This window comes from Notolabrus celidotus, chromosome 5, assembly GCF_009762535.1.
Source record: "Notolabrus celidotus isolate fNotCel1 chromosome 5, fNotCel1.pri, whole genome shotgun sequence".
Lineage (NCBI taxonomy): Eukaryota > Metazoa > Chordata > Actinopteri > Labriformes > Labridae > Notolabrus > Notolabrus celidotus.
Genome location: NC_048276.1, coordinates 9,308,040 through 9,335,216, shown reverse-complemented (window position 1 = coordinate 9,335,216; position 27,177 = coordinate 9,308,040). Strand labels below are relative to the sequence as shown.

The following is a 27,177-nucleotide window of genomic DNA, read 5'->3' as shown; positions in this document are numbered from 1 at the left end:
TTAATGTACCATTCAGATTGTTTAAAGAGCAAAATAAAACTGCAATGCATGGCTCTGTTCTCTGAGGACACAACAACATCTTTTAAATGTTGTCTCCAGTAATGCTTACAAAACAGAGGAGACTCGTCCTCAGCATTCAAGCGAAGCACGTAAGCAAGAAACATGAAATGTTAAACTCATAGTGATTACATAATTTAACAACTATATCCATGATAGTAAAAAAGTCTTTATCCAGGCTGTGTAAGCTCATAGAAATCCCAGCCATGTGTTCCAGTTTTATCTCTTGAACTTGCTCTTTAGCTGCATGTCTGACTGAATGTCACATAAAAACAGGAATAACCATTTCAGAGGCTTAAAGAGTCTAGATTTCATTCTTTGTTGGTGCGATCTCTCACTGACTCGTTGTTGTTAAGCGGCGGGGGTGGCGACTGCTTGCTCTTCATGCTTCTGCCGTCTGTGGCGGCTCGCGAAGTTTCTGTCACAAAGAGCCGAGTCACCCACACAGAGGTGACGATGCGTTTGTACTCGTTCCTGAAATTCCTGTTGAGTAAGCCATAGATGATGGCGTTCAGACAGCTATTGAAGTAGGCCATGAAGTAGCTGACCACAAAAAGCCACTCAGGAATGAGAGGCGCCACACGGGACGGATCTATGGCCACCGCCAGGCCGATCAGGTTTAGAGGAGCCCAGCAGATGGCAAACAGCACAAAGACCACAAACATGGTGATGAAATTCCTCAAGTCACTGGGTCTGAGGCGAGGGCTCTCCTCCGTCTTCACCTTACGTCGCACCTGGACATGAAGAAAACACAGAACAGTAAGAGAAGTCAGAAGTAAATTTAGCCAGAAGTCGAATGTTTCTTCTCTGCCTCTCCATCTTACACACCTACATACACACATAAACAAACACAAACCCACACAGAGCCTACAGTGACATCCACACACACAAATCCACACATTCAAACACTCCAGGGATTCAGTCCATCTATCTGCCTGTCAAACACAATACCTCCACTGAAATCAGAGGCACTAAATCTGAAAAATCTCAGCAGTGTTCAGAGGTTGTTTTTTCCATCTCCACCTACTTGTTATTGAAGATCAAAATATTCAACTTAAATGTGATATTGCAGAAAATTATTATGAGTGAGCTTTTTTTTTCTTTTTTTGGCAGTGTGTTCTAGGATTTAAAAAAAATCACTCAAGATGAAGCATTAAGAGTAAGAATTGAAAAACATTGTGTACCATTTCCCAGTAGGAGATGGTCTGACACTTGAACTGATGGTTTTAACATTTAATTTTTGGAATCCCCAAAGGAAAAGAAGAACCTGGAGAAAAATGTGTTTATATGCAAAGTGTACTTATTTAAATCCCTGGTTAGAAGTTACTGTAGTTGGAAAGTTATTTAAAATACCAACAATGATCAAGAATTACAATTCTCAAGGTGACCTTCTGCTTCTTTTGGAGTCGCTAAAACATGTAATATTTTACCCTTTGACCTTTATTTCACCATTTCTACTCAAGATCATTATTTTATATATTTAGCAGAAACTCTGTTCTTCCCATAGGAGTTGCAAAATAAAAGCCCCTCTCTTTAAGACAGACAGCCCAGGATTGAGGAATTAAAAGGCTCAATAAGTGTATCAAGATGTAGTTTAGTGAGGCTATCTTTTCTCTACAGTTAAAAGATAAACTGAGTTTTTTCCACTTGACAATTCTAAATTACTAGTCTGATTTGGATTTACCCTTTGACAGTGCTGTAGCTTTATTCTCCAGATTGTGTCACTGTGCAAGTTAAAAAAAAGGACAAAAAAATCCTCTGTTTCTGCCAAGACCTAAAAGGTCTGAAGAAGCACCATACTGACCTGAATTACAAGCACCCAGATGCGTAGATAGCAGAAGGTCACTACTGCAATGGGCACCAGGAAGTGAACCACCACCACGGCCACCGTGTAAGAACTGCTGACATTCTGGGCGAAGGTGCAGGAGTAGACTCTTGGGTCGTAACGCAGAGAACCAACGAAGAAATTGGGTATAATGGCCACTATAGTGAGCACCCAGATTAAGGCAACAAACAGCAGAGTGTTGCGATAGCTGTACAGCCGACTGTAGGAGAACGAATGACAGATGTAGCAGTATCTGTTCACTGCGATTCCTGTGATGTTGAAAATGGAGCCGATTACACTCAGTCCCATAAGGAAACCACTGACCTGAAGAGAGAGAGAGAGAGGGAGCGAGAGGGAGCGAGAAAGAAAGAGAAAAAGAAGAAAAAAGAAAACATGGTTGAAACAGAGAGTTTCCATTTGTAGCAAATACAATAATGGACATCTGCTTGAGGATGCAAAGTCAGAAATCATTGAATGTAAAAAGTTATTGAAAAAATGGATGACACTTCCTCCCTTTATACATAAAGTGAAGCCAAAATGCCCCACCCCTAAAACAACAAAAGCAACAACAAAAAGGCTCCTTTTGAATCTGCTGAACATTAATGATTCACTCTCTGAGTCATGTTTTGCAGACCCTCTTATGAACCAAAACACCCATTTTTCAGATAAATTGACAGATTTGTCAGGTTGGCACAGTCAACACAGAAACAGATTCTGGGTTTAAAGCTGACATTCACGATAAAGAAAAGTTCAATGACTTTTGTGTCAGTGTTTGTTGCATTTTATTTTGCTGTCCTTTTGTTCTACTGTTCTGCTGTAAACAGCGCCGCACATTTCAGCAGAGCTGTCAACTATGACATAACATCCTCTCTTTTCAACATTAAATGACTATTTAAATGTGTACATGTGTACATAAATCAGAATAAAAACTAACTTAAAAGTAGGGTTGGTAGTTAAGGAAAACTAGCATGAATTTGAATGTAGCATGTCCTCAGGACTCCGTCTAACCCCTCCCCACCTCCCCTCGAAGCTCCTCCAAAACGACGCCCCCGCTCACATGCAAGAGCGCCGCTGCTTCGTGACCATATGATCGTGACTGATTCAAACTGACTGTTTGTGTTTTGCACTACATCAACTCATGTCTCGCTCAGAGGTAAGAAAACACCAAAACATTATCATAGTGAAAGTTAAAAACACAAACAAACATAAATGTACGCGCAGGAGGCGGGCAGAACGGCAGGACGGGATTTGATTGGTTTCATAATTTGGCTCTTGATGGCAGGGATTGGTTGGTGTTTTCCCAGGTTTGCGCCTATTTTTTTTTTGCTCTTGCTACACATTATGTAATGATTGTCATCAAGACATAAAGATCATTTTAACCAGTATAACAAAAAGTGTATCGAAATCTGACTACTAACCCCAGCTTTAAATGACAGAAAACATATTTTAGATTAAATTATTAGGCATGTATTCTGATTTTATAGTTTGCGTCATGTCCCATCTGTTTACATGGAGGGGGCGGACTCTATGACCAGATAGTTAGTAGGAAGAGCTCCAAATGTTTTGGCTTCACTTTTCAGGAGCTGTCCTCTTGTCTATTTTCTTTTCTTCCCTGTCTGTGTCTAAAACACACAAACTCATGTAACAAAGTAGAGTAGTAGAAAAGCTGCATGTCCAGTCATCATGACATAAGTGATTCAGGTTAGGGGGCATTAATTAGAACAGGTTATTTTGGCAGGGGGAATGAGAGAAAGCTGACACTGACTTTATGAGACCTCATGATGTAAGAACCCATGGGGCAGAGTGTTTTTTAAGACAGAAATACCCCACAGCTTAAGCCACTCATTTGGTGAATCTGGGTCATATTTTATGGTGGAATGGGCTCTGATGAACAGATAGACTTGCTTATGTAATTATACAATTTGCATGCAGTCCCCCCCCTTTGATGAAAATCTCCTGGGCTACTGCAGTGCATTTGCCTTTGTCTGACACTGTATGCAATGGTCATAAACTGAACAATGATAACACTGAAGTGGTCTTACCATGCATTGTGTGTTTCCAAGTGCCCATTCGTCATGGAAGAGAGCATAAAGAACCAAGGGGTAGGGGTAGAAGGCGACCACAAGGTCAGCAAACGCCAAACTCACCACAAACACGTTCCCTGCAGGGGAAAGAAACACAAGACACTCTCTTCAGTTCATGTATAATAACTTGCTCTTTGATGGGGTACATGCTTTATCAAGGCTGACACACAATTATCACACAGTTCTATTAAGTGTGGATTCACCCCTTAATGTGGCTCTGATGGTTTGGCCCCTCATCTTTCATCTCGGAACAATGAATTTGCCTGCGTGTGCTCATTTGGTCCAGATAAGTACATTCAACCCCTTTTTGATAGATGGCAGAAGTAGCATTTATCCACTTTTGATGATATTGCATTTGAAGTGTACCCATGTTTTGCATATAAAGCATCTTCATTTACATGCTGGTGTACACACTGTTAAGGGGAGAAAAGATGTTAGAATGTCACAGTTCCCAGACAGTTTTTTTTTTTTTTATAGCTACAACTATTTCAATGTATCGCCGCTGCAAAAAAACTGCAATATAGCAATAAAATAGCTTTCTGAACATTGTTACATTCAATAATTCTTTCTCTGACAATTACCTCAAGTGAGTTGAAGCTATCAGAAAAAAATGCAGTTTGTATTGAATTGTTTTACTCAGAGAGTTGACCTAATTGGGCAGATACCACACTGCATTTTTCAAAGAGGTTATATCAGCATGTTCAGTATTGTGAGATTGTCAGTGGAGTGGAATTAGATTACACACCAAAAGTTTCTTGCATTTGCTCTGCACCCCGTTCCCTCACCCAAGACAGGGTTTTATCAATAATGGCAGAGTGGTTTTATTTTGACAGAGTGTAGGGACAAGCATGTAGACATGGAGGGGCCATGCAGGTCCTTTCTCATCTAGCTGATCCTCAGTTTAATCCAAATATTGGTCCCCTTTTTCCTAAAAATCCTGCAGAAATGCAGAAAAAAACATGTGGCATTGCTTAAATTGAAGGAAGAGTCCTGCTAAGGCACTTTTGAGATGGCATCAGCTGCTTCATTCATTATTCAACATGAACGGCTGATTTAACTTAACTACCGTAACACCCAATCATATGCAGGTGTGCAAAATAGCAGTTATAACCCAACACTTATTTCTTCCCTGGACATCTTCTGCCAACGACAAAGCTCCTTCCATAAACCAAACCTTTACTTTGTGTTCTTAGAGTTTGGTAGTTGTTTTCTTCTAGTTATTTTCTTAGATGTTGATTTACGCTTCTCAAAGGTCAATTTGTTTTTCCTGCAGAGTTGAAGTCGGATTATTTTTAGCTAGTTCCTGCAATGTGTTGTGCGTTCCTGCACAATTTTTAAATCTTGGGATCAGAAAAAGGAAGCCAAGTCATGCCCAAAGGTGCTGTATTAGAGGATTTTTGACATATTTCAGTCTTGATTTCCATAAAGTTAAAGGCAAAAATATTTCTAGATCAAAATAGGGTCTAGGAGTCTACATCTTGTAGATCCTTTAAAGGTAATTTTCATACACTTTATGCACAAACAGCTACAATTGATCTAATTTCCATCAGTAGAGACTCAGAGTATTGGAGGGGCCTCCGACTGGAGATGCTCACAGCCTCCTGTGTGTCAGGATATATACCAGATCTTGTAAATCCTTCTGCTTGAGACATGTAAAAACTTTAATATTCAGTATGCCCCAGCAGAGCCAGGTAGACCTTTACTCTAATTTGGCAAGTTATGACCCCATACATTACACAGGGGCTCCACCTCCCCTTGGTGTTTTCTACTTCTATTAGAGAATGATTTGAAACAGAAAGAGGAAGATAAAAAAAGTCCCAAGCGTGACTTGTGGGGAAAAGCAATCAGGTTAACTTGTGATTTCTCCTCTCCGAGTTTGAAGTCATAAAACACAGACACACGTCTCATAAAAAAAGCAACATCAAGTTGATGTGCCAGCTGGGTAGTGATTTCCCTCTCCAGTCTATCTGTCTGTCTTGCTAATCTAGCTGCACAGTGCGTCTTTTGGTCGGGGTGTGTCTTGCATGCAAGCAGATTTTCAGGCTGAGCTCTGTTCCTCAACACCAGATGGAAAAAAGAGTGAGAGCAAGTACTCATTATGTTTGATAAATGCTGATGGACATCATAAACAGCAGCTCATTGTCATGTGTTTATACGCACCTGCATGAAACAAAACACAAGCAGTACTAGCAGTGGGGAGCAGGTCAGACATAATATGAGCTTTGTGTCAGATAAACAAGACAAACAATAACATGATTACATTTTCTTTTAGGGGAGGTCTCATGCAAGATAACTATAACTACAACCATTACTGATGGGATTTTAATGTGCATGTTAATATGCTGAGTAGATAAAGAAATAGGGATAACCATTCGATCACAAGTATGACAATCATGTAATTGGCCAAGCCATACTCTGGGTTATTCATGTAAGGTGCAGGTGTGAAATTTTGGTGAATGGTTGATATTATAAGTCAGGGCCTTAATGGAACTTTGACAAGTCCCCCAGGAAGGCCAGCATCAGTTCTGTGCACCAGAGCTTTATATGTACAAAAAGCTGCTTCTATACCTTTGTTTTTTTAACTACAGCATGTGAACATATGTGTTTGGTATGTAGCAATTATTGCAAACCAATACTTACCTGAATTGCAGTCTGTTAAGTTGTAAAGGAAAATGTTTAAGAAGTGTTTACTTTAAATGATTATTAAGTTTACAACCTGATGAATCCTGCTTTGAAACCATGTGATGACCTACGATAAATGGAAAAGGGAGATTTGAGTTGTCCCAGCGTCTTTTCATGTGTTCCAGACCCTTTCAAGTTGGGGCAGGGGCTGAGATAAAACCAAACATAACTTGACATCCAGTGAAGACCAAACTCAGACCCACTAACTACCACTGGTAACACACCAATACCTCACCATTTCCTCATTTGCCTGAAGACAAACAAAACTCTAAGCTTTGTGATGTGATGGACATTATTGTTGGAAACACTACATTTAAAAATGTACATGGGGTCACTTTCTCTTTTGAATGATATCACTTTCCAAAGTCATTTGCATTTTTTGTATTACTTTTCTGAAGATCCTGTAATATCAAGTTTCCTGTTGAACAACATGCTGTATATCTGTATTTTTCTTTATTCTCTATGTCAGCTCTAGAGTTACATTTATTTATGCAGTATAACCAACAAAAAGCCATGATTCCTGTGCAACACTGTGTGTCACATTTTGAACCAGGTGATGCATATGGCTGCGCTAAGATTTAAGAACAACATATGGCCAACATGTTAGGCCTACAATAATAAAAATATAAATTCATTGTTTAACCCACCATTAATTCTGGTGCAGACTTGCGAGTCCAGCGAGACTAGTTGTTTAGTCCACTGAATCCACACATCCATATTTTACATGCAATGACGATACTAACACGTTAAGGCTAAGCAGTTTCTTTGTTCACCAGGTTAACAAATAATTTTGCACAGTGACTGTTAACAAGTATAGGCTATTTCTATATTGTATGTATATTAGCATAATACTTAACCCAATAAGCTGTGTGTGTCTGCGTGTAGGTGTGTGTCAGCTTGTATGTCTTACAGTGAATGACTTGGGAATAAATCCTCTATTGTAACCAACAGCCAATGTATGTTGATAAGCAATGGGTACATACATACACGTGGGCTTTTGGCGACTGCACCATGACAGCTCGACACTCCTTAATCCAACACTGTAAAGTCTTTTCAGAGTATTGGAACATAAAGTGAATGTTCCCAGTAGAGAGATACATATAAAATACTTTGCAATGAAAAAGAAGGCCTCCAAAAAATTTAAATAAAAGGATACACAGTGTAAACACACAAACCTGTCTTAAATATCATGAAACATCTTTTTATACTTGTCGAGTCTACCATTTTCTTCCTGCAACATAGAAACGTTTCCAAGTCCATTACTCAATTATTTACTATTATATTTTGTATGAGGGCTACTTACGATTTACCCCTTAATAACTGCACTTGGTAATCAAGGCCTTGCCAGGAAAATCCGACCATTAAAATTACAGTAGTTATGTTATTAAATTCAAAACTTGATAAAGAAAAAATAAAACGGCATTTAGGCGAAGCAATCTACGAGGGAGAATGAGCTATAATGCAATTAAAGTTAATTTCCAAAGGCTTGCAATGGAAAAACAAATCTGTTAGATGTTTTCTGGAAATGAGACAGCTGCTTTTGCTAAGACTTTCAGGATTTATTTTCCTACTTTTATAACTTTTAGGATGTAGAAACTGATAAATGTTAATTTTATATTTCAGCAAGAAGTACATTTTTTCAGTTCACAGTTGTGAATCAGAATCAGTGTTATCGTTCACGTATGGGTGCACATATTAGGAATTTGACTATTGTTTGACATTGCTCTAATGCACAGACACAAGAAAGGTAAAGGTGACACAAACTGTTACAGGCCTGTGAGTGTAAGTGCAACAGAGAGTGCAAACATACTCGAATACATACAGTGCTCAGCATAAATGATTTGTTAGAAAACCTTTAGTTTCCTTGAAGGATCAGTATTTTTTTGGGATACAATACTATGAAATACTCCCACACATGTGGACCATTGATTGCAAACAAGATTTGTTAATTTGTGCACAGAAAAAAGTAATTTTTCTAACAAATTCATCCAATATGTTGCAAAAATGAGTACACCCCAATGAAAGTCTTAGGAGCAAAGCTCAATCTTGGACTACAAAATTCAAATTGAAAAGAATTCTACCACAGGTGAGTCTAACCATTCATCAGCAGACACCTGTGGTGGAACTATAAAAGGGCATCACTTAACAAAGAAAACCCCTCCCAGTTCATGCTGTCAGTAATGGCTCCACATGGAAGAGAACTTTCACAAGACCTGAGAAAGAAAATCATTTCTTTACACAAGAAAGGTGAAGGCTACAAAAAGATTGGTAAAAAATCATGGAGGTCATACAACATACTAGATCACAGTTTTTGTTGTGGGGTGTATTCATTTTTGCTACAATTAGTTTGAGTAAAACTGGAGATTTTGTTATCTAAGTTATATTGTTAACCTTACTTTCATGATATGAGTTAAACAAATGTTCTATGACACTCAGTTTTGCCAACATTTTTGAAATCATTCTTGTGTTAATTGAGAAATGTATTAAAATCTTACTTTTCAAAGAGGGTGTACTCATTTATGCTGAGCACTGTATGGTTGTGAGTCAGGTTCCTATATAGATAAGAGTAAGAAGGTGTCTAGTGTTCATGAAGTATGAATTAGAATAATAACATATACTAAAACATATTGCTTAAAAGCTCAGTGGGTGTTAATGTCATCAGGTTATTTCACATGAAACATCCCTGACCCTCTGTGACTGTGTTAATGTTCGTCAAAGTGACTGCCTGAGAAAAGAAACTGTGTTTGCGCATGCTTGTTTTTTCGGAGTGGAGGGGGGTAGGTCTGAACAGTTTGTGTCCAGTGTGGAATGGGTCTACTTCCAAGTTTGAAAGTTTTTCCGACAATTATCACGCAGCTGTCAGATCCATGCTGCCTCTCAGAAAGGCCCCCGCGTCCAAGTCTAACTGTGAAAAGTTTGACCTATTAAATGACCCGCTGTTCCACTGCACTCCCATGTCATCACACTGCATGAGCAATAACAAGCCTTACATAAAGTCCTGCATCCCTGTGCAGCTGTTATGAGGTTCTCTTGTTATGAGGTGAACTAAATCTGATTCCAGGTGGTTTTGCCAAATTTGATGTTTGTTTCATCGCTAATGTGAAAGCATTGCGTATGGAGTGGTTTATGTAGTTTGAGAGCAAGTAAGTAACATGATGTTAATTTAGTTGAGTACATTTGATGTGATGTTTTAACTGACTGTTCAATAGGGGTGCATGCATGCTGAAATATAAAGCAGATGGTTGTAATTATAACAGATATGAAAAGAGAAATCCTCTGTGTGATAGATACTACAGCTGCTGATGACATCCCTGACTGTGCAGGGCGGTTAATGCATGAAGGCTGGGTAAGCAGCCGTTAGTACATGTGCACAGGCCCTGGCATGAGAGAGAGAGAGAGAGAGAGAGAGAGAGAGAGAGAGAGAGAGAGAGAGAGAGAGAGAGAGAGAGAGAGAGAGAGAGAGAGAGAGAGAGAGAGAGAGAGAGAGAGAGAGAGAGAGAGAGAGAGAGAGAGAGAGAGAGCTTCCATCTCTCTCATCCTGATGGAGAGCAGTGTGCATCTGACAAAGCAGCAAACAAGTGTTTCACATGTGGGGGGAGCACACATGGATGCCTGCTGACACACCTGTGCAATTTTTTTCCCAACCATCTGCTCGCTGAGCCATGGGTTTAATGATGATGAGGCTGATGAGCACATTTTATAATTATGCATGCTGTAGATGAGAGTTGAAGCTTGGATGGGGTAAACTAGTTTCAGCATTTACAGAAATGCTAACTGTATTACTCTGATTACACTACAGCATTATATCTCCAGGAGCCTGTGAGGACGGGGTGTAATTTGGATGATAAAAATATTAGAGACCTTGAATTTTTTACAAATTTTTCATATAAAAGCATAAGCACTGCCTGGAATGTGGAATTATTTTGCAGCAGCTTCATTGCCTGAATCAATCAAACGCAAAATAACCAAACATGCATTAGTGTTTTTCAATTTTTTGCCCACCACAATTTGAGTTCCTCTTTCATGCCTAATAAATGACTCAGAAGTTACTCAGACAGAAGTCTGTGCTGCTCTGCACAAAATGATCCACCTGTGCTTAATTGCATATGGAAATGTTGCCTGAAATGTAGGGAATGAGTGAATGATTGCTGTTCTAAATACATTAACACTGAGAAACAGTTCCATCCATTTTCCCATCATGCCTGTGAGCATTTCCTCAGGGGAAGATACAGCAATGATTTCCCTCCTTCCTTTTTTCTTTAATGTCTTTCCTGTGGGAAAACATGCGAGACAGATTTGCCTTGTTTGCATTTAAATTTGTTTTGCAGGGGAAGAACTTGCCAAAAAGATAGTGAGGGAATGATGACGGGGAAAGGGACTAAATCCAGCAAAATAGTGATGTTGAGTAAAAAAAAAGTGTCCAGACATGATAAAAGCTGCAATTTCATGCTGAAAGGCTACATTTTAGATACGGAGGCAACCTGAGGAGGGTAAATAATACGATTCCCACGGGACATGATCCACACAATTAACAGCCCTGTTATTTCATAATGAAGCTGTCACCTCTGGTCATCGCAGTCTCTTAAATGGAAGAATAAAAAAAGACAAAAAGATGACTCAGTCTGAGGAGATGAATGAACAAAGCTGTCGACAGGAAATAGAAAATTAGGGAAATGGTGAAAAACTAAAAGGCGGTTATAGGTCAGCAGAAGATGGGATTGTTAGCAGCGGAGAAATGCTGATGACAGATGAGAACAAGACAGATAAAAGAGTAACACATTTTCTAATAGTTCACAGACCAGGCTATAAACCATGCTGTCATCATCACTATACATCAAATCCATCTTCCTCTGCATGCCAGCAGCTCCCTCACTCCACTTTTCCCCACTCACTCCCTCATTCATGTCAGCCTCTGTCTAACCCAACTGACCCCACCGAGGGAAGAAAGGCAAACATTTTCCAGCACTTCCATCACTGCCTCTTCTTTATTTTGTCTCTTTGCTTAGCTGCCCTTCAAACTTCTCAACCAAGGAGTGTTAGTTTTGAGTGATATGACCCAATAACCCTCCATCGTAGCTCCAAAATAATAATGCTTTCTCAACATTTTGCTCTCTCCTGCCTTGTTCACAGAGGTGGAATGTGTTTTCTTTAAAGAAGAAAGGACATAAAATGCACACTCGAGCTGCGAGGTGCATGATCAGGCCGTATTACACTGTGAAGAATTGACCTGAAAAGTTCACCGTGTTTCTCCACTGACTTTTTAATAAAAGGTTCTCACAGAAGAAAAGAAATACTCACACAGTTTGAGGCTGTCCTTACATAGAGTTTGGAAAATGTTCTGTATGCTGTGACTGAACAGCAGCGCTCGCCTCAGGCAGCTAAGTTAAACTTTACACTCTCATAAGCATACAGCTTCTGCAGGAGGGAGGACAGATACCGCCTGCAGTTCATCCAAAACTGTTTTTAAGTGTCTGATTTTTTATTTTTTTTTCCAGCAAATAAAGTCCATCATTAAAGCAGCATTAGGAAACATTGGTTGTCAGCAGCGTAACATGATAGCCACAGGTTGCTATTATAAAGTGCGACTTCAATAGCTGGAACACATGCAGAAAAATACACACGTTCTGAATCTCTAAATACATGACTCAAGATTTTTCTTTTTGCAAACTTTCTGCAGCTCACCACGTGTCTTATTCCAACTTATTTGTCCTGACACATCGTTTATCTGACCCAGCAGTGAATTCAGTCTGAAGTGCAGAGGAGGGGAAAGTCATCCTAGTTGAGTTAATTGGTATAAACATCCCCGAGGTGATGATTTAATTAGAATAGTGCAGCAATTTATTTAGTCAAAAATGCGACAAGTTTCGATTTCAAAGTCTTCATTTACCTGGAAGTTAGTGCTCAACTCTTAACCGGCTCAAATACATCAAACGGGTTCATGCTTGTTGGAGTGGACAGCAGATCAATTTAAAAAAAAAAACCATTCAGCTGCAGAGAGGAGAAACTTGAATCCCAAAGAGGAACAAGCAAAAAGCTGGACTGCATTTTAGTTACCTTGAACATTTTTTATAAACTCCTTGTTTTTCTTTCTGTTGCTACTTCAAAAACTTTTTCTCCAACTGCATCCCTCTGGAACTTAACTTAAACTTAGTGCAGCTTAAAGCTTATGATCAATTTGTTTTATCTTATATGCTGCACCATTATCAGGTTGATCTACGATGATAATTTTGTTCTGTGTAAAAAATACTGCACCTGCTGGGAAGGGTTGAGTGTTGGTAGAGAAGAGGATGACAAATGGTGTTATTGCCAGACACATAATAAACCTCCAGCATAAAAGATTTGGCAGCACCAGGGAACCACTACACCTGCCTTTACAACTGCCTGAAACTCCACAAAGAGCTTTTTTGGTGGAGTAGTGTTCTTCACATACTGGTGGAACAGATTTATTATTTTAAAGACAAGCAGACACCAAAACACTGCAAAGAGGTTTTTAACACTCTTGGACAGGTTTTACGATTCTACTGCAGAAACTTATGATTAGCAATCTTTTTTTTATTATAGTCGAATTATGATGATCTACAGAGCCCCTGAAGTCTCTTTAAGGTAGTAATTTTTAACATGTGCTCACAAGTTAACATTTTGTGCACACAAAACTTATCTTGTGCACATATGATAGTTTGTTTGGGCAGCACACACACTCTCATTTGTAGGAGAGTAATAAGCTTAAGGCAGAAAGACACACATAAAAGCAATAACTGAGCAAACTATGGGAAAGCGTTGCAACACCACAGGTATTAATGCTGAAGCTATGATCTAGCTCGTAAAGCATAACAAGTTGAGCATACTCCACACAGCAAGGCCATATCATCATAAAAGGGTTTGATGTTACATTTGGAGGTTCTCTCAGACATACTGCACGGATACACAACACTTTAAGTGATACCATGGACTTTAATAGGTCTAAGCAGAGCTAATTAAACAAGGCTCAGGGCACAGAGGTGCTTATGGTAGGTGCTTATGGTACACACAAAATACCAGTCCCAGTGTAACCCTCGTAAAAATGCATTATTAACAGAGTCCACACAATCAGCAAAGCACATTACTGGCAAATGATGGTACATAATGACACAATGGCACTTGGTGGCAAGTGGAATCAATCTGTATTCGCATTCTGTACATTCAGTATTAGCATCCCTGTTGCATTCAAATGAATGAGGGGGATGCCTAAGCGCATGAGCTGTTGGCTCAACCAGAAGTGGCAGCCTGTTAGGAAAATGTAAACATTAACATCAAGCATTTAAACAAATGGCCAGTGCCGTTATTTCTCTGATAACAACAGTCTCAGTTGATGTGCTTAACTTCAAAGAGTGAATTAACTCCAAGCTGAAAGACAGATTCACTGAACTCCTCTGGCTGAAAGTTTTTAATCTGTTGCACCTCTGATCCCCCCCCAACATCATGTGTGCACCGCAGCTACATTACTGCAGCACTTCAACAATAAGGTCAACAAGTTTATATAGGCTGGTGTTAAGTTACTCTTAAACAAGAGCTACTGAGACCAAAAAAACATTGCATGAAAGTGTGTAGGAGCTGGATGCTGAATATTTCAGTAAATATCAGCTGCTGCTTTAAAAGCAACAGTGCACAGAACTTTTTCCTCTTGCTGCCTCCTTCAGGTCTCTCTCTTCCACTCTCTCTCTAGATTCTTCACATCTCTATGACTACACTGTCACAAATTGTTTACAGTGTGACCCATAATGTACAATATGTGTAGATTTGGTGTTTATATGTTTATGCTTCTCACTTTATTGTTGATTATTAATTCTTGTACATTTGTATTATTATTTCATTAACTAAAACTACTGTTGAGGTAGCAAGATTTATGCAGCATTTAAAGGCCCTGTGAGGAGTTCTGAAATGGCTGAGAAACAGACTCAAAATGATACTGATGCCTCTTTATAACCTTCAATAGCAAACAAGTCCATTGGCAGCAACACTGGCACCTTCTCTGTTGTGATTTTAAATGCCTGAAACCGCCCTGGGGGGGTAGGTGTCAGACCAGATGATGGACATCTTGCTTCAGAAACAGCCTTTATTTGACTGTTTTCATGGAAAATAATCACATTGCCTGATGAAGTTGACTGTTGAACACAACAGGATGAGGCTTTTGTTGAAAACACTAATTTTGCATGTATAGGACAAGAGATAAGAGGTATCACTTTGTCCACAAGGGGGGCGCCAGAATCGATATAAAACAAAAGTTACTCACAGCAGCTTTAAGGTGTGTGAAAATGTACCAACAGGACCATTAAATACAAGAGTATCGTAATATACTGTTTCGCAACGCAACATAATGTAACGTAAAGTAACGTAGCGTAACGTAATGTAACATACAAATCATAACGTATCATAACGTATTGTGACATAACATATCGTAACATAACATATCGTAACATAACATATCGTAACATAACATATCGTAACATAACAACGCAATGTAACGTATTGTAGCGCAGCGTACTGCAACACAATGTCTCATCGCACAGCATTGTACACATCGTAATGTATTGTATCGTATTGCAACGGATTGTATTGCATTGAATCGTAACATAATGTTACATAACATATCGTAACATAACATACCGTACGCAACACAATGTAACGTAAGATAACGGAATGTAACGTAACGCAATGTACCGTAACGCAATGTACCGTAACGCAATGTAATGTAACACAATGCAGCGCAGCGTACTGTAACGCAGTGTATCTCATCGCACAGCATTGTACATATCGTAATGTATTGTATCTTATTGTAACGAATTGTATTGTATTGAATCATAACGTAATGTTAGGTAACGTGTCGTAACGTAATATATCTTTACGTAACATATCGTAACATAACATAATCGTAACATATCGTAACGTAACATATCGTAACGTAACATATCGTAACGTAACATATTGTAACAACATATAACATATTGTAACATAACATATCGTAACATAACATATCGTAACGTAACATATCGTAACAAAACATATCATAACATATCGTAACATAACGTAATCGTAACATATCGTAACGTAACATTACGTAACATATCGTAACGTAACATATCGTAACGTAACATATCGTAACATAACATATCATAACATATTGTAACATAACATATCGTAAAATAACATATCATAATGTAACATACCGTATCCTGTTGTAACATATTGTATTGTGTTGTACTATTCGTATTCATATCATTCATATTTTACTGTGTTCTAACATACTGAAACATACTGTATCATGTTGCACTACATACAGTATCATATCATAATAATTTGCATCACACTGTATCATAACGTAGAATATCGTACCATATCGTGATGTATCGTTTGCCATCATATGGTATTGTTTCAGGAAGTATTGTGTTGTATCGTATTGTATTGCTGTTTGCTATTATTTTTAAGGTTTCATTTAGTGACCTGAAGTCTCCTCACAATCAAGATGTATTTTTTTACTGGAAGACTCCAGATCTGATTGACCCTCACATAACACCTCTAATACACTTTCAAGCTCAGTTTCAAAGCTAACACAACCCACTGTGCACAAAAGCAAACACAACCCTCCAGCTGTTCTCTGTGCTAATGAACTGAGGATCAATTAAGGCAGTATAACCTTAGTTTAAGACACATTTACAGAGTACATCACCTCCATTCTGACCGAGAACCACTGAAATCGTGTTCAGTCAGGCACAAAGAAACAGTGCAGCACTCCTCCTCTACTAATGCTCTGAATGAAACGAGTGTTGACAGCAAAGTTGAAGGCATCATTGCTCATTAAACACAGGTTTTCTCACAATGCGCAGCAGCTGTAGCAACAATATCTGCTTTAATTATGTTAATTTATTCTTTTTTAAGTCAATTAATACTGCTTTTGTTTGACAACCCATTTTGTGTAACACTGTGGTTAGAAAATAAATCTATTCAATTGTATTTCTTACTAAAATACATATTTCTACAGTTGTTTTCCTCCCATCTAAATATGCACATGAATAATCTATTAAGCTACTACACACAGATGTTATTATGTAGATTAAACTACAATAAATACCTGTATTAGGTATATAGGACGCATGGCATGTTTTCGTCATGGTCTGTTAGAGAGAATGGCAATTCTTTTTCAGAGTCATTAATGTCAGTATGTGTTGCCTGTTGGTATGTTTATCTTTCCTCTTGCAGTCTGTGCTAAACACACTGTCCCAGTTAATGCTGAAGTGTTTGCATCTGTGTGTGCATTTGAGCTCAACTGCAAACACGTGTGCAAGAGAATGTGCCAAAAAAATGTAGCTGTATGTCCATTCAATTATTCAGAATGTTATCTGTTGTGTGTGGGATGGGGAGAAGAAGCCTTTTTTGGCATTGACAGTCATTTGTTTTGGACCACAATCCTCTGGGATATTTTGTCAAATGTGTCTGCACAAAATTGTTTTTTACCATGAAAGAACTCAGTGTTGAACAGGAATGGCAGATGACCAAAGAACTTATTTTTGAAATGACAAATACTAGGCTCAATTATTATCCCATTAAAAAAAAAAAAATCAAAGTGTGATGCATTTGACAGCTTTAAAGGTCTAGACAGACTCATATCGCCTAGGGTGTCTTTCCATGCTATAAAATTGATAAAGTAATAACACACTTTTTCATCCATACTGCATCAGGGAGTTAGTAATGGTTGGAGTATACCGTACAGAAACTGCTGCAGAAAACAGAGTTGTTTGCTGAAGGAAACAACTCTGGTTTCTTGTTGTCTTGCAGTCACATCTATAAATACTCGTTAAAGAGAACAGAGACAACATCAGGAGATTAAAGATACGACTTGGACCAGGCTGCACATCGAGCAGACAGATGTTTCTGTGTTGTTTAACAACAGGATAACATGACATTACCAAAACACTGAGGCAGTCAGGGTTGGAGTTGAATCAGAAAAAAATTAGAGCCTGAATCAATAAGTATTTGAATATTTTTATCAAATTTTGTCACACAATGTTGATCATACTGAACACAATACATCATGGCCTTAAACACTTTCCTATACCTGAGTAGCTTAAAATACATCACTGAGATAGGGAAAGAGGATGAAAAAAAATAATAATAATGGTGAGGGTAGCATCACGTTCAGGTTAGGTTACCTTATTTGTACCCATAGGTAAACTTGTTTTTGCAGCCACTGAGATGTAAGGTCATTACAGAATTACAAGACAGAACAAACTAGGTAATGTGCTAAACATACTAAAATATCCTAAGATTAATATAACAATAAAAATGATAAAATCAATAGACATTTAAAAGGCATATCAGAGAACAATCAGCCAATGAAAACTATAAAATCACATGAATGAATAAGAAGATCTGGTCTTAAGTCTCAAAATTGGAGTTTGAGTCTGTATGAGAAAGAAAGTGCCGTGGCTTGTTCAGCTCAGTAATAGCAGCAGGAACAAAGCTTTTTTTGTGCCGCTGTGTCCTGCACCTTGGGACTAAAAAACATCATCTAGAGTGAAGAAGCTGAAACTTGTTGTCCAAAGTGTGTGAGAAATCATATAAAATAGGGGTCACTATCAACTGTAGCTGCTTAGTGTACAGGGATGCTGCGTATTTGGGTTACATTGAAATCATTCACAAATTGGAAATAAATAAGTTGGAGTCAATTGGCAGGGGTTCTTCCTATATAGTGCAGAAATGGCTGCTATGTCTTTGTAAGCTATTTGAGTGAGCCATGGATCGTGTATCGTAGTTGCTCCACCCTGAGCTGGCTCAATTTGTCTTCTAGCCAGCGCTTAAGGAAAGGTGGCGTGTTTTTTTTCCCCACCAAAGCCTCCATTGCTGAGATCCTGCATTCATGTGGAGCGACCCTAAATACGGCAGTCACAAGGTTTGGCACGATCCGCGTGCTACACACCTCTGATAGGGTATTAAACACCTCGGTCCAGAAGAAGTCTAGGCTTGGACAGGTTCAAAACTTATGACTGAGGGTGCCTGGATCTCGCCTACTCCTTGAACAGTCTTCATTTGTTCGTGGAAAGAATTTAACAAGCCTGCTGTTGGACAAATGGAGCCTATGCATTTCTTTAAACTGCAGTAACCCATGTCTGATACATATGGATGACGTATGTACTAGTCCTACTGCTCTCTGCCATATTACCCCAGATAATTCCACATGAAGTTCTGCTTCCCACTGTTGTTTAATGCAGTCTAGTGAGGGGGCTGCAGCTTTATGGATCATCTCATTTAATACAGCCATGGTTCCTCTTTGTAATGGGTCTATCTTTAAAGAATCATTCATCCAACGTGTCTGTGGTGTCTGAAGGGATGGAGAAAAGTATTTTCAGACAAATCAGAATCAGAAAATACTTATTAAAGCATAATCAGAGGAGAACAACTAGCAAACAGTAATTAGTTCTGTGAGTTCATGTAAGCATCCTTGCACAAGCTTCAGGTCTTTTGTAGTTTTCACCAGCTCAGTGAGCATGCAACCATTTCTGGAACTACGATACTCTGTTGTGATTTAAGGAAGACCTTTTCGGGTGTATGGATGACTAAGTTATTTATAGATGGATAGATTCAGTACAGAAACCCCAAAACCTTAGAAACTACCTTGTCATATGTGGGTCTTTGCCATGCTTCATTATGCAAAATAGGTTCTGGACACACAATTCGTTTCACTCATGCCTGTTTTTTACTCTTTTTCTTTCTTGTATTTTAATTTGTGGTATCATGTCAGAGTTATTCTGAGGAGGATTCTCAGGGGATTTTTTACTTGACACTTCAGGGAAAAGTTTCCTGTATCATCTTATTAAATGTCTTTGCTCAGCAGCCAATGACATTAGCTGATGTCTTAAACAGAGAAGGAATAGTACGAATGTTCCTGAATGTGCTACTTAGCACATGTTATGTCCTTTGTCACACTCTGTCAATGTGCTGTGAGTCAGAAACCATGTGAAACTCTCTGAAAAACAAGTACTGCCAAAAAATTCTGATGATCTGTCACAACACAAAATGAGAGAAACTGGCTTGATAAAGGAGCACCTCATCTTACGTAACGTCCAAAGGAATCAAGCAAAGTGGCGTTACAAAAATCTGAATTTTACAGAAGTGTTGGACACTTTGAAGAAGTCGGTGTGAAGAGCACCTTTGGGCGGGGGTCTCACTTCGAAAAAAAATATGTAGATGTATATCCTTTAAAATACCAAGGCAGTTATGAACATGTATTACAGAACAGAAAGAGGATACGTTGATGTCCTTGTGAATGCCTCTTTGCTCATTTTGTAATTATTATGTGAAAATATTCCTCTAAGAAACATCTTTAAAGTCTTGTTTGTGTAAACGTGTGATAAATATTGCTCCGTATTCAACATCTGCTGCAACTGAAACAACCACAGAAGCATCCGGCCAACAGTCACCAGTTAACAGGGTCACTTTTAGAACCAAAACACCTGTCTCTCCTCATCTCTTACCTCATTCGCTGTTAATCTAAGAGTGAGATAGGTTTTGTTTCCTGTCTTTGTTTCAGGAGAGTCAGCAGTTGTCAACCCTGTCAAATATCTGTACATTCTGTCAGCTGAGGGTTTGAATGAACACCAGTTTGCAAAAAAGATGCCAACATCAAGACAATAGTACCCCCAGCAACACGCCCCCCAAACGTCTCTCTTTGGAAACTACTGATCTAGACTCATGTAAAACACTGACACCGGGACTATGACCATTTGACAATTATAGGCTAATCTTATCAGCTGATCCCTCAGTCCAAGTGCATGTTTGTGCCAAATGTTAAGAAATTCCCTGTGGGGACGCCTGAGATATCACGTCACCAAAATGAGACAGACAGACAGATAACCTGATAACATAATGGCTCCGGGCACAGCAGCCGCCCCTCCATAAGCAACCTACTTAACTCTCCTCATTTGCACCCAGCCTTACTGTGAAGTGATTTCAAAGTTGACATTAAAGCCAATTGAAGAAATAGCCTTCAGGTGTTTCTGAGATATCACACCCACTGGAATGGGACAGACGGAAATATGGACGGACAGATAACCTGAAAACACAATGGTCTCTGTAAATCTATCAGCAGTCTAGAAGCGATAAACTTCACTTTTCTCATTTACTCATCTTTCTGTGAAGTGTTTCCATTGGAACTAAGTTCTCCAACAGGAAATGGTGTGTTTGAAAACTGTAGACAGCTAGCTCTGACAGATTTACCAAGACTGATTTTATGATGGATGTTTCTGTAGAATTTTTCAGAATGTGTTTTTCGATACTGAAAACAAATATGACATATGGGACCACTATTGAAAAACCTCTCTTGGGATAACTATTGGGATGCTAGCAGAATTGGCAGACAAAGACCTTGAAAATCTGGGTGAAGCTCACAGCACATAATGGTAAATGAAAAAGTATCAAGATTTTCTAACCCTCTAAGATTCATTTACTGATGTGCTGGCATTCACCATCGGCCATTCAAACCCAGTGACCTGTGATGCAAACTGCTCTTCTGTGCATACTGTAGGGCTAAATGTGAAAGCTGTTGAAGAGAGTAGGAGTGAGAGTCCTCTGAATAATCAGAAAATCGGCTGTTAAGAGGCTGCAGGGAAGTTTAAGAGTGTTATTGATCAGAGCAGTCACCAAAGAAACTTCAAAGGTTTCAAGGACTTCGCATCCAAATTGAAGTTCATGAAAACTGGCATTTGCAGGTCAGGCAAAGAGGCTAGCATTTATCTCTCTTTCTTTTTTACATCTCCTATGTTTGTATCCCAGTGATGGAGGTCGGCTCTGAGATGTTATCAAAGAACAGGAGATTAAAGCAGGTCCATGGGGCTCAACAAGCAGGTGAAATGAGCAGCTGATGACACAATGGCTACATCAGGTTGTATCATTTTGAGAATGAGAAAGTCATCACATCTGCATATGACTATTCTGTCAAACATACACTGATACCTAAACAAACAGTAGTACCTGATAAGTTGAGTGTTTGCTTTCCACTAGTCTTCAATGTCAAAGTCTCACTTTATAGTAATGGACATCCATTCAGACCTTTTGCCTCACCTGGGGGCACAACTGGTTGATGTTATCAACAGAAATCGATGACATAATTAGTTTCTAGGGAACTTAATTGTCAGTAATTACTTGGCTACATTTGTGTGCTGATAGCACTGATCATTTTCACAGCTGAGTTTCTGAGGAGTGAGCCATCTTCTTACCTCTGCTGAAAGTAACACATGCATACAGCCTCTTGGTAGCAACAGGTAAAGCAAACCTGGGTTATCAAAAGAGAACGTTGGTTAAGTGCAAGAATTTAAGAGTAGGCACATTGGACATCTCTCTATTACAGATCAATTGTGACATTCAACTTAACAGTCCAACGTTAAAGCAACGCTGAGTGATTTTTTACTCTCATATACATTTATTGTTCCTCACTTTAAGGCCTTTTCCCCTAGATCGCTTCATCTCTTTCTCTTCTCATATCTTTTTCTTCCTCCTCTCCTACCATCAAATAGTGGCGCAAACTTATAATTGAACCATCGCCACCACACATTAAAACAAAATCATTTGTCTGACAGTTACACTGGTTATTACAAAAAGCCCTCAAAACACGGCTTGAATGAAGACTTTTAATGGCATGGTTTGAGTTTAAAGGGTAATGTTAGATTCAGAAACTAATAGTTTGATAAAAGCCATTAAGTCATTTTGTAATTCTTGATTTATTAGTTAATAAATTGATTAAATGATGGGTCAACTGACTGGTAGTTAGTTGCAACCTTGGCGCCATTTGCCCCCATTGCGACTTAGAGAGGACTTAAAACTTGGATGACCAAAATGCTAGGTCCTTTTTGACATTTGAACAACCAAAAATGAGGACAAACATTTTTGCATTCTGTTTTTAAAACTGTAAAATCTATCACTGATGCTCAGACTGGTTGCATTTCATTGACCTGCTCCAGATCCAAAATGATGGAGAGTCAGTTTACAAAAGACTATTTCATTTTTCAATGCATCATATCAAAATATTACAAAAGAATTGCATTGCTTTGTCTATATTTTGAACCCACTTATCTTGAATAACAGTTTGTCCTAGCTTTATGTAAGTTATATAGGTTGGTATGAACACATGGAATATGTTAGCTCTATGAGGCTACATGTAGACACACCAGTACCTTTTGCTAAATGCCATTGCCTGCATGCTAACAGGCTGATTTTCCAAGTACAATGTTTCAATGTTTCCATGTCTGCCATCTTAGCCTAGCATGTTAACACACCTATACTTGTTAGCTAGCACAACGTGAAACCGAGCTTGATTAAAGTTAGCTTTGAACTAAAAGTGTAACGTCTTTAAGCTAATACTTAGAGTAGAATGAGGTACTGCATTTTAAGGGAGCTTTTCCTGAACCATTGGACTATGCATCCAGCGACAGTACAGGTTATTGCGCAGAGAGGGAGTATGGTTTCATGGCTTTATTTTACATCTCCCCAATCCCCCCAAAGTATCTCCCTCCCTCTTTTTTACACTAGGACACAATAATTTCCTTTTACTTTATCTCTGAGGAAAGTTTCAATCCTCCTTGTCGCACCTGTCCACACTTTCCTTTCCATGCTGGTGTCAGCAACAAAGTCAGATGAGAAATACCAGACCATGGTGAAACTCACAGCAGCAAAGTGATTTACTGTAGCTTTAGTTGGCAACCGTGGGCAACTGCAGCGTGAATCCTGCCAGTCAGCTCTGCCTGTTGGTTCCCAGCAGTTCAGTCCTCATCAGCTTGGCTTAAGGTGATGATGCTGCTGCTTGCCTGGCAGGCTGCTCACCAGCCAGTGTAGCTGCTATCCAACCGTGGGCTGCAGCACCCTCAGCTGAATCCTCCTGCCTCCCAGTATTGCATTTCATTAGCAGAGGACTCTGGCGCACATTGAGCCTCTTTGACACTGACAAAATACAGTTTGGAGTGCTCTCCAGTAAAAGGGGAACGGATAGACCTGTCTGTTGATCTTCTGCTGCCATTCATTGATGTTAGAATACTGTATGAAAATGGATAATTAAACCAAACCACAGATCAGAGAGGAACGTTTCATTAATGGGATATTCCAACATTTTTTAGGTTAAAACCCACTCACAGCACTACCCACCTGATTATACACTGCATTTCTGCGAACCATTGCTTTGTGTAACCATGAAAAGATACCAGAGATACCCTTGATTCATAAAAATATTCTTACACTCTTAATAATTTGGCCTTCTTAAACCAGCAGACCAATGCATGAGGACAATCAAGCTCTGGGGTTGTTTTTCCTACATGAAATAAAACCCCTAACATTTCACTTTTTTATCACACAACACTAAACTTCATCAATAATCCTAGAAAAGTGAGAAGTTAGGTTGGTAAAATCTGTCCTCATATCTCTTCAGTATTGTTTCTTCTTAGTGGTTAAACACAAAAAAAGTAAGCTGCATTTTTTATAGTGCAATTAGTTTTTTTTTGTTGTAAGGAAACTATTGTTCTCCATCTTCACCAGAGGGAAACACATTCACTTTTTTGTTTTCTTTTTTTGCATGTAATGTTTAAACAAGTTAACCAGTTAGTTAAACCGTATCCATCTGTTTGAAACTGGCACATCTGTGAAAGACATTGTAAAAGCAGTGAGAGTGAACAACAACAAAACTTTTTGTGCCACATAGCAAACATCTGAAAACAAATCTTTGTAAATCTGTTGATTTAAAAAGAAATGTTGCACTGCATTGTAATTTTCCATGGGTTTGTCACTAGTGTGACTTGACCCTCTTAAAAGTAGTCATGTGTTGGGGCGCTGTTGGCCTAGCGGTCTAAGCGCCCCACATACAGAGGCCTCAGCCCTCGTCGCAGAGGTCGCCGGTTCGACTCCCAGCCTCGACCATTTCCTGCATGTCTTCCCTCACTCTCTACTCCCCAAAAAGCCCCAAAACATATGACTTTAAAAGTAGTCATGTGATCCACCATAAAAATAAAAGTAATGATTGTAGTTGCTTTAAATAAATCCTGGAGGGACATTAAGTTTATAAATGTTGCATCAAGAGAAACTAAAAAAAAGAGCAGTGAATGTGAACTCTATGGAGCCCCTAAGGTGACAGCGACAAAAACAAAAAAAAAGATAGCTTTCTCATGCAAACCAGAAACCAACCCAATGCTCACAGGAAAGTTTCCCGAGCGCATAAGAAAGTTTCTTATGAGCACACAATCTGTTTTAGGTGCTGTTCTGAGACAATTGTAACGCTTTGACTGAGGTTAGCTTAATGTGAATAAAGCTAGCATAATCTCATCACAGTGTCTCTTGATACTCTGACATCAAGACGACAACCATTACAACTAATGGAACCTTAGAAATGACAAAATAAACACCGTACAGATACTTTTCTAAATTCAGAAGTTCATGGTTATTAAATAACATGACAGTAAAACCAAACTTTTCTTTGTGTGGTAAAAAACATTAAATGACCACACCAAATATTTAAACTCTGCGCCATACAATTGCGACATAAACTCATATTCACCCCACTCTAGAGCTATTAACAGCTTCAGGTACCACAGGCTGAAGTGCTTTAAACATTATGAAGCGGTGACGATGTGCAAGCAAAGCCATGATATCCTAAGGTTGAAATAAAGCTCAACTGACTCCCGTACTGTCATTTTTAGATTGAAACAGGAACACAGTGATGCACTGGTTTATCTACCGTAAACACCTGGTATCTTGTGCACATGGGAAACTTAGAAATGGTTGTGTTAGTGCCGGGGAGTGACGGTCCATTGCGCGGCTTGCCCAGCACCTTTTTTCATTTTGGCCGAGCTCTTATGTCCCTTTTGTTTTCCTTGTTTTTTAATTTCTTGTTTCTTCACTTTTAGAGGGTTTCACTTCTCTCCATAAAGCTTTGAGTTAAATCGTTATTTTACTGTGGCATCCCTTTTTATATGCTGTGTTCTCCACCTCTTGAGCCTTAGATTATTGTTGCTTAGGAGACCGTAACAATAATTCAGAGAGTAAAACAACAATAGAACTGAAACTGAAAACATATATATCCTTTTTGTGGTGCTGCTAACATTATAGCTGCCATAACATTTTTATTTTTCTCATAAGCTCTTGAGGTGAAGTGTGGTGGCACCATACGCAACCACTTGGATCTGATATGCCTTGGGCCAGCTGTGATTGTGGACTTCATAAACATGTCACATGTGGGGAAAGAGGTAGCAGAGCTTTAAAGGGTTTAGTTTAAAACATAGCACAGAATAAATATGAATGTAAAGCTGCTCTGATGAATATTGGATTCTTGTGGCCCTGAGAATGTTTTCAAACCAAGTGAGACTCAGACTCTAACACTCTTCCTCTGATGGTACCCACATTTGTTTCTTGAAGCTTCAAAGTCTGCATTTTTTTCTAGCACTTTTCACTGATGCTATATTAGTGACCCTAAAATGACACTGATTTTCCAGTCTGACCTCTGGTGCGGGTGAGAGAACACCATCAACACAGCACAAAAGAAAAGGTCAGATCTGTGAACACCATCTGGAGCCAAATTCTGACAAACATGTTGTCCCATCAGGTTACACTCACTCCTCACTCCTCACTCCTCACTCCTCACTCCTCACTCCTCACTCCTCAACATACACTGAGACCATGTATAGTTTTGTGCACCTGATTTCTACTTGTCATTGTCTAATCAAACAGCATGCTGCAGGTGCCAATTTGACTCTGCAGTTAAGGCTCATGGCCCATGCTCTTCGCAGCCGTCATTGCCATGACTCCCGGCCTCGACCCTTTGCTGCAAGTTGTCCCTGGTTCTCTACTCCCCACATTACATAACCATCACTCTTCATCTGTCCTAATTAATAAAAAGGCAAAAACACCCTAAAAAGAACTCGTGAAAAGAAATCACAATAGCATCAAATGAGCTAAACCGTACTCTAAGCTGAGGTAGATGATTGTTTATTGGAAGAATCATCAAACAGCTGAGGCATTTGGGTCAAATGTTCAAGTGCTTTAATTTGCCAGGTATCATTTGAACGGCCCAACGTGGACACATTACATGACCTTTTATTGGCAGACATAGATAGACTTTAATTATGTTTGCTTGCTATTTAATATTTGATTAATGTTTGCGTCAACACAGCAGTTTACAGTCTATGAGGTGTCTTTTATATTGTTATTGTTTCTCTCCTCATGAAGAAACACGTTCAGCAGCTTCAGAAGCTTTCTCCAACTTGACCTATATGGGTCTCTCATGAGTCTTCTTCCTTCTCTCCTTAATATGGAAAACTAATGTTGACATTATTCAGAAAATGATCCCCCCGTCAGCATTACAAGTGCTTTGTGAGCCGGTTGTTGTTTATTCACAGAAATGAGACTACAGGGACTTTCATTAAGTTTCTCTGGCTGTTAGTTTCCTCCAGAGAGTTTGAAAAGCTGCTGCCCGTTTACTTAATCAGTGAAGCAAGTTATTGGTCCGAGTTTTAGAGGAGGATTGTT

General features: G+C 39.0%; 1 protein-coding gene across 1 annotated transcript in view; it reads right to left on the bottom strand.

Moving 5' to 3' along the window:
• Positions 1-368: 368 nt before the first annotated feature.
• The window catches only part of mtnr1bb (melatonin receptor 1Bb), a 42,520-nt gene continuing 15,711 nt past the window's right edge, over positions 369-27,177 (bottom strand). Inside the window, exons 2-4 of the mRNA XM_034684585.1 lie at positions 3,925-4,043; positions 1,862-2,206; positions 369-791 (exon numbers count right to left, since the gene is read on the bottom strand). Of these exons, the coding sequence (XP_034540476.1) occupies positions 369-791; positions 1,862-2,206; positions 3,925-4,043 (887 nt within the window). The remainder of the gene's footprint in view (positions 792-1,861; positions 2,207-3,924; positions 4,044-27,177) is intronic.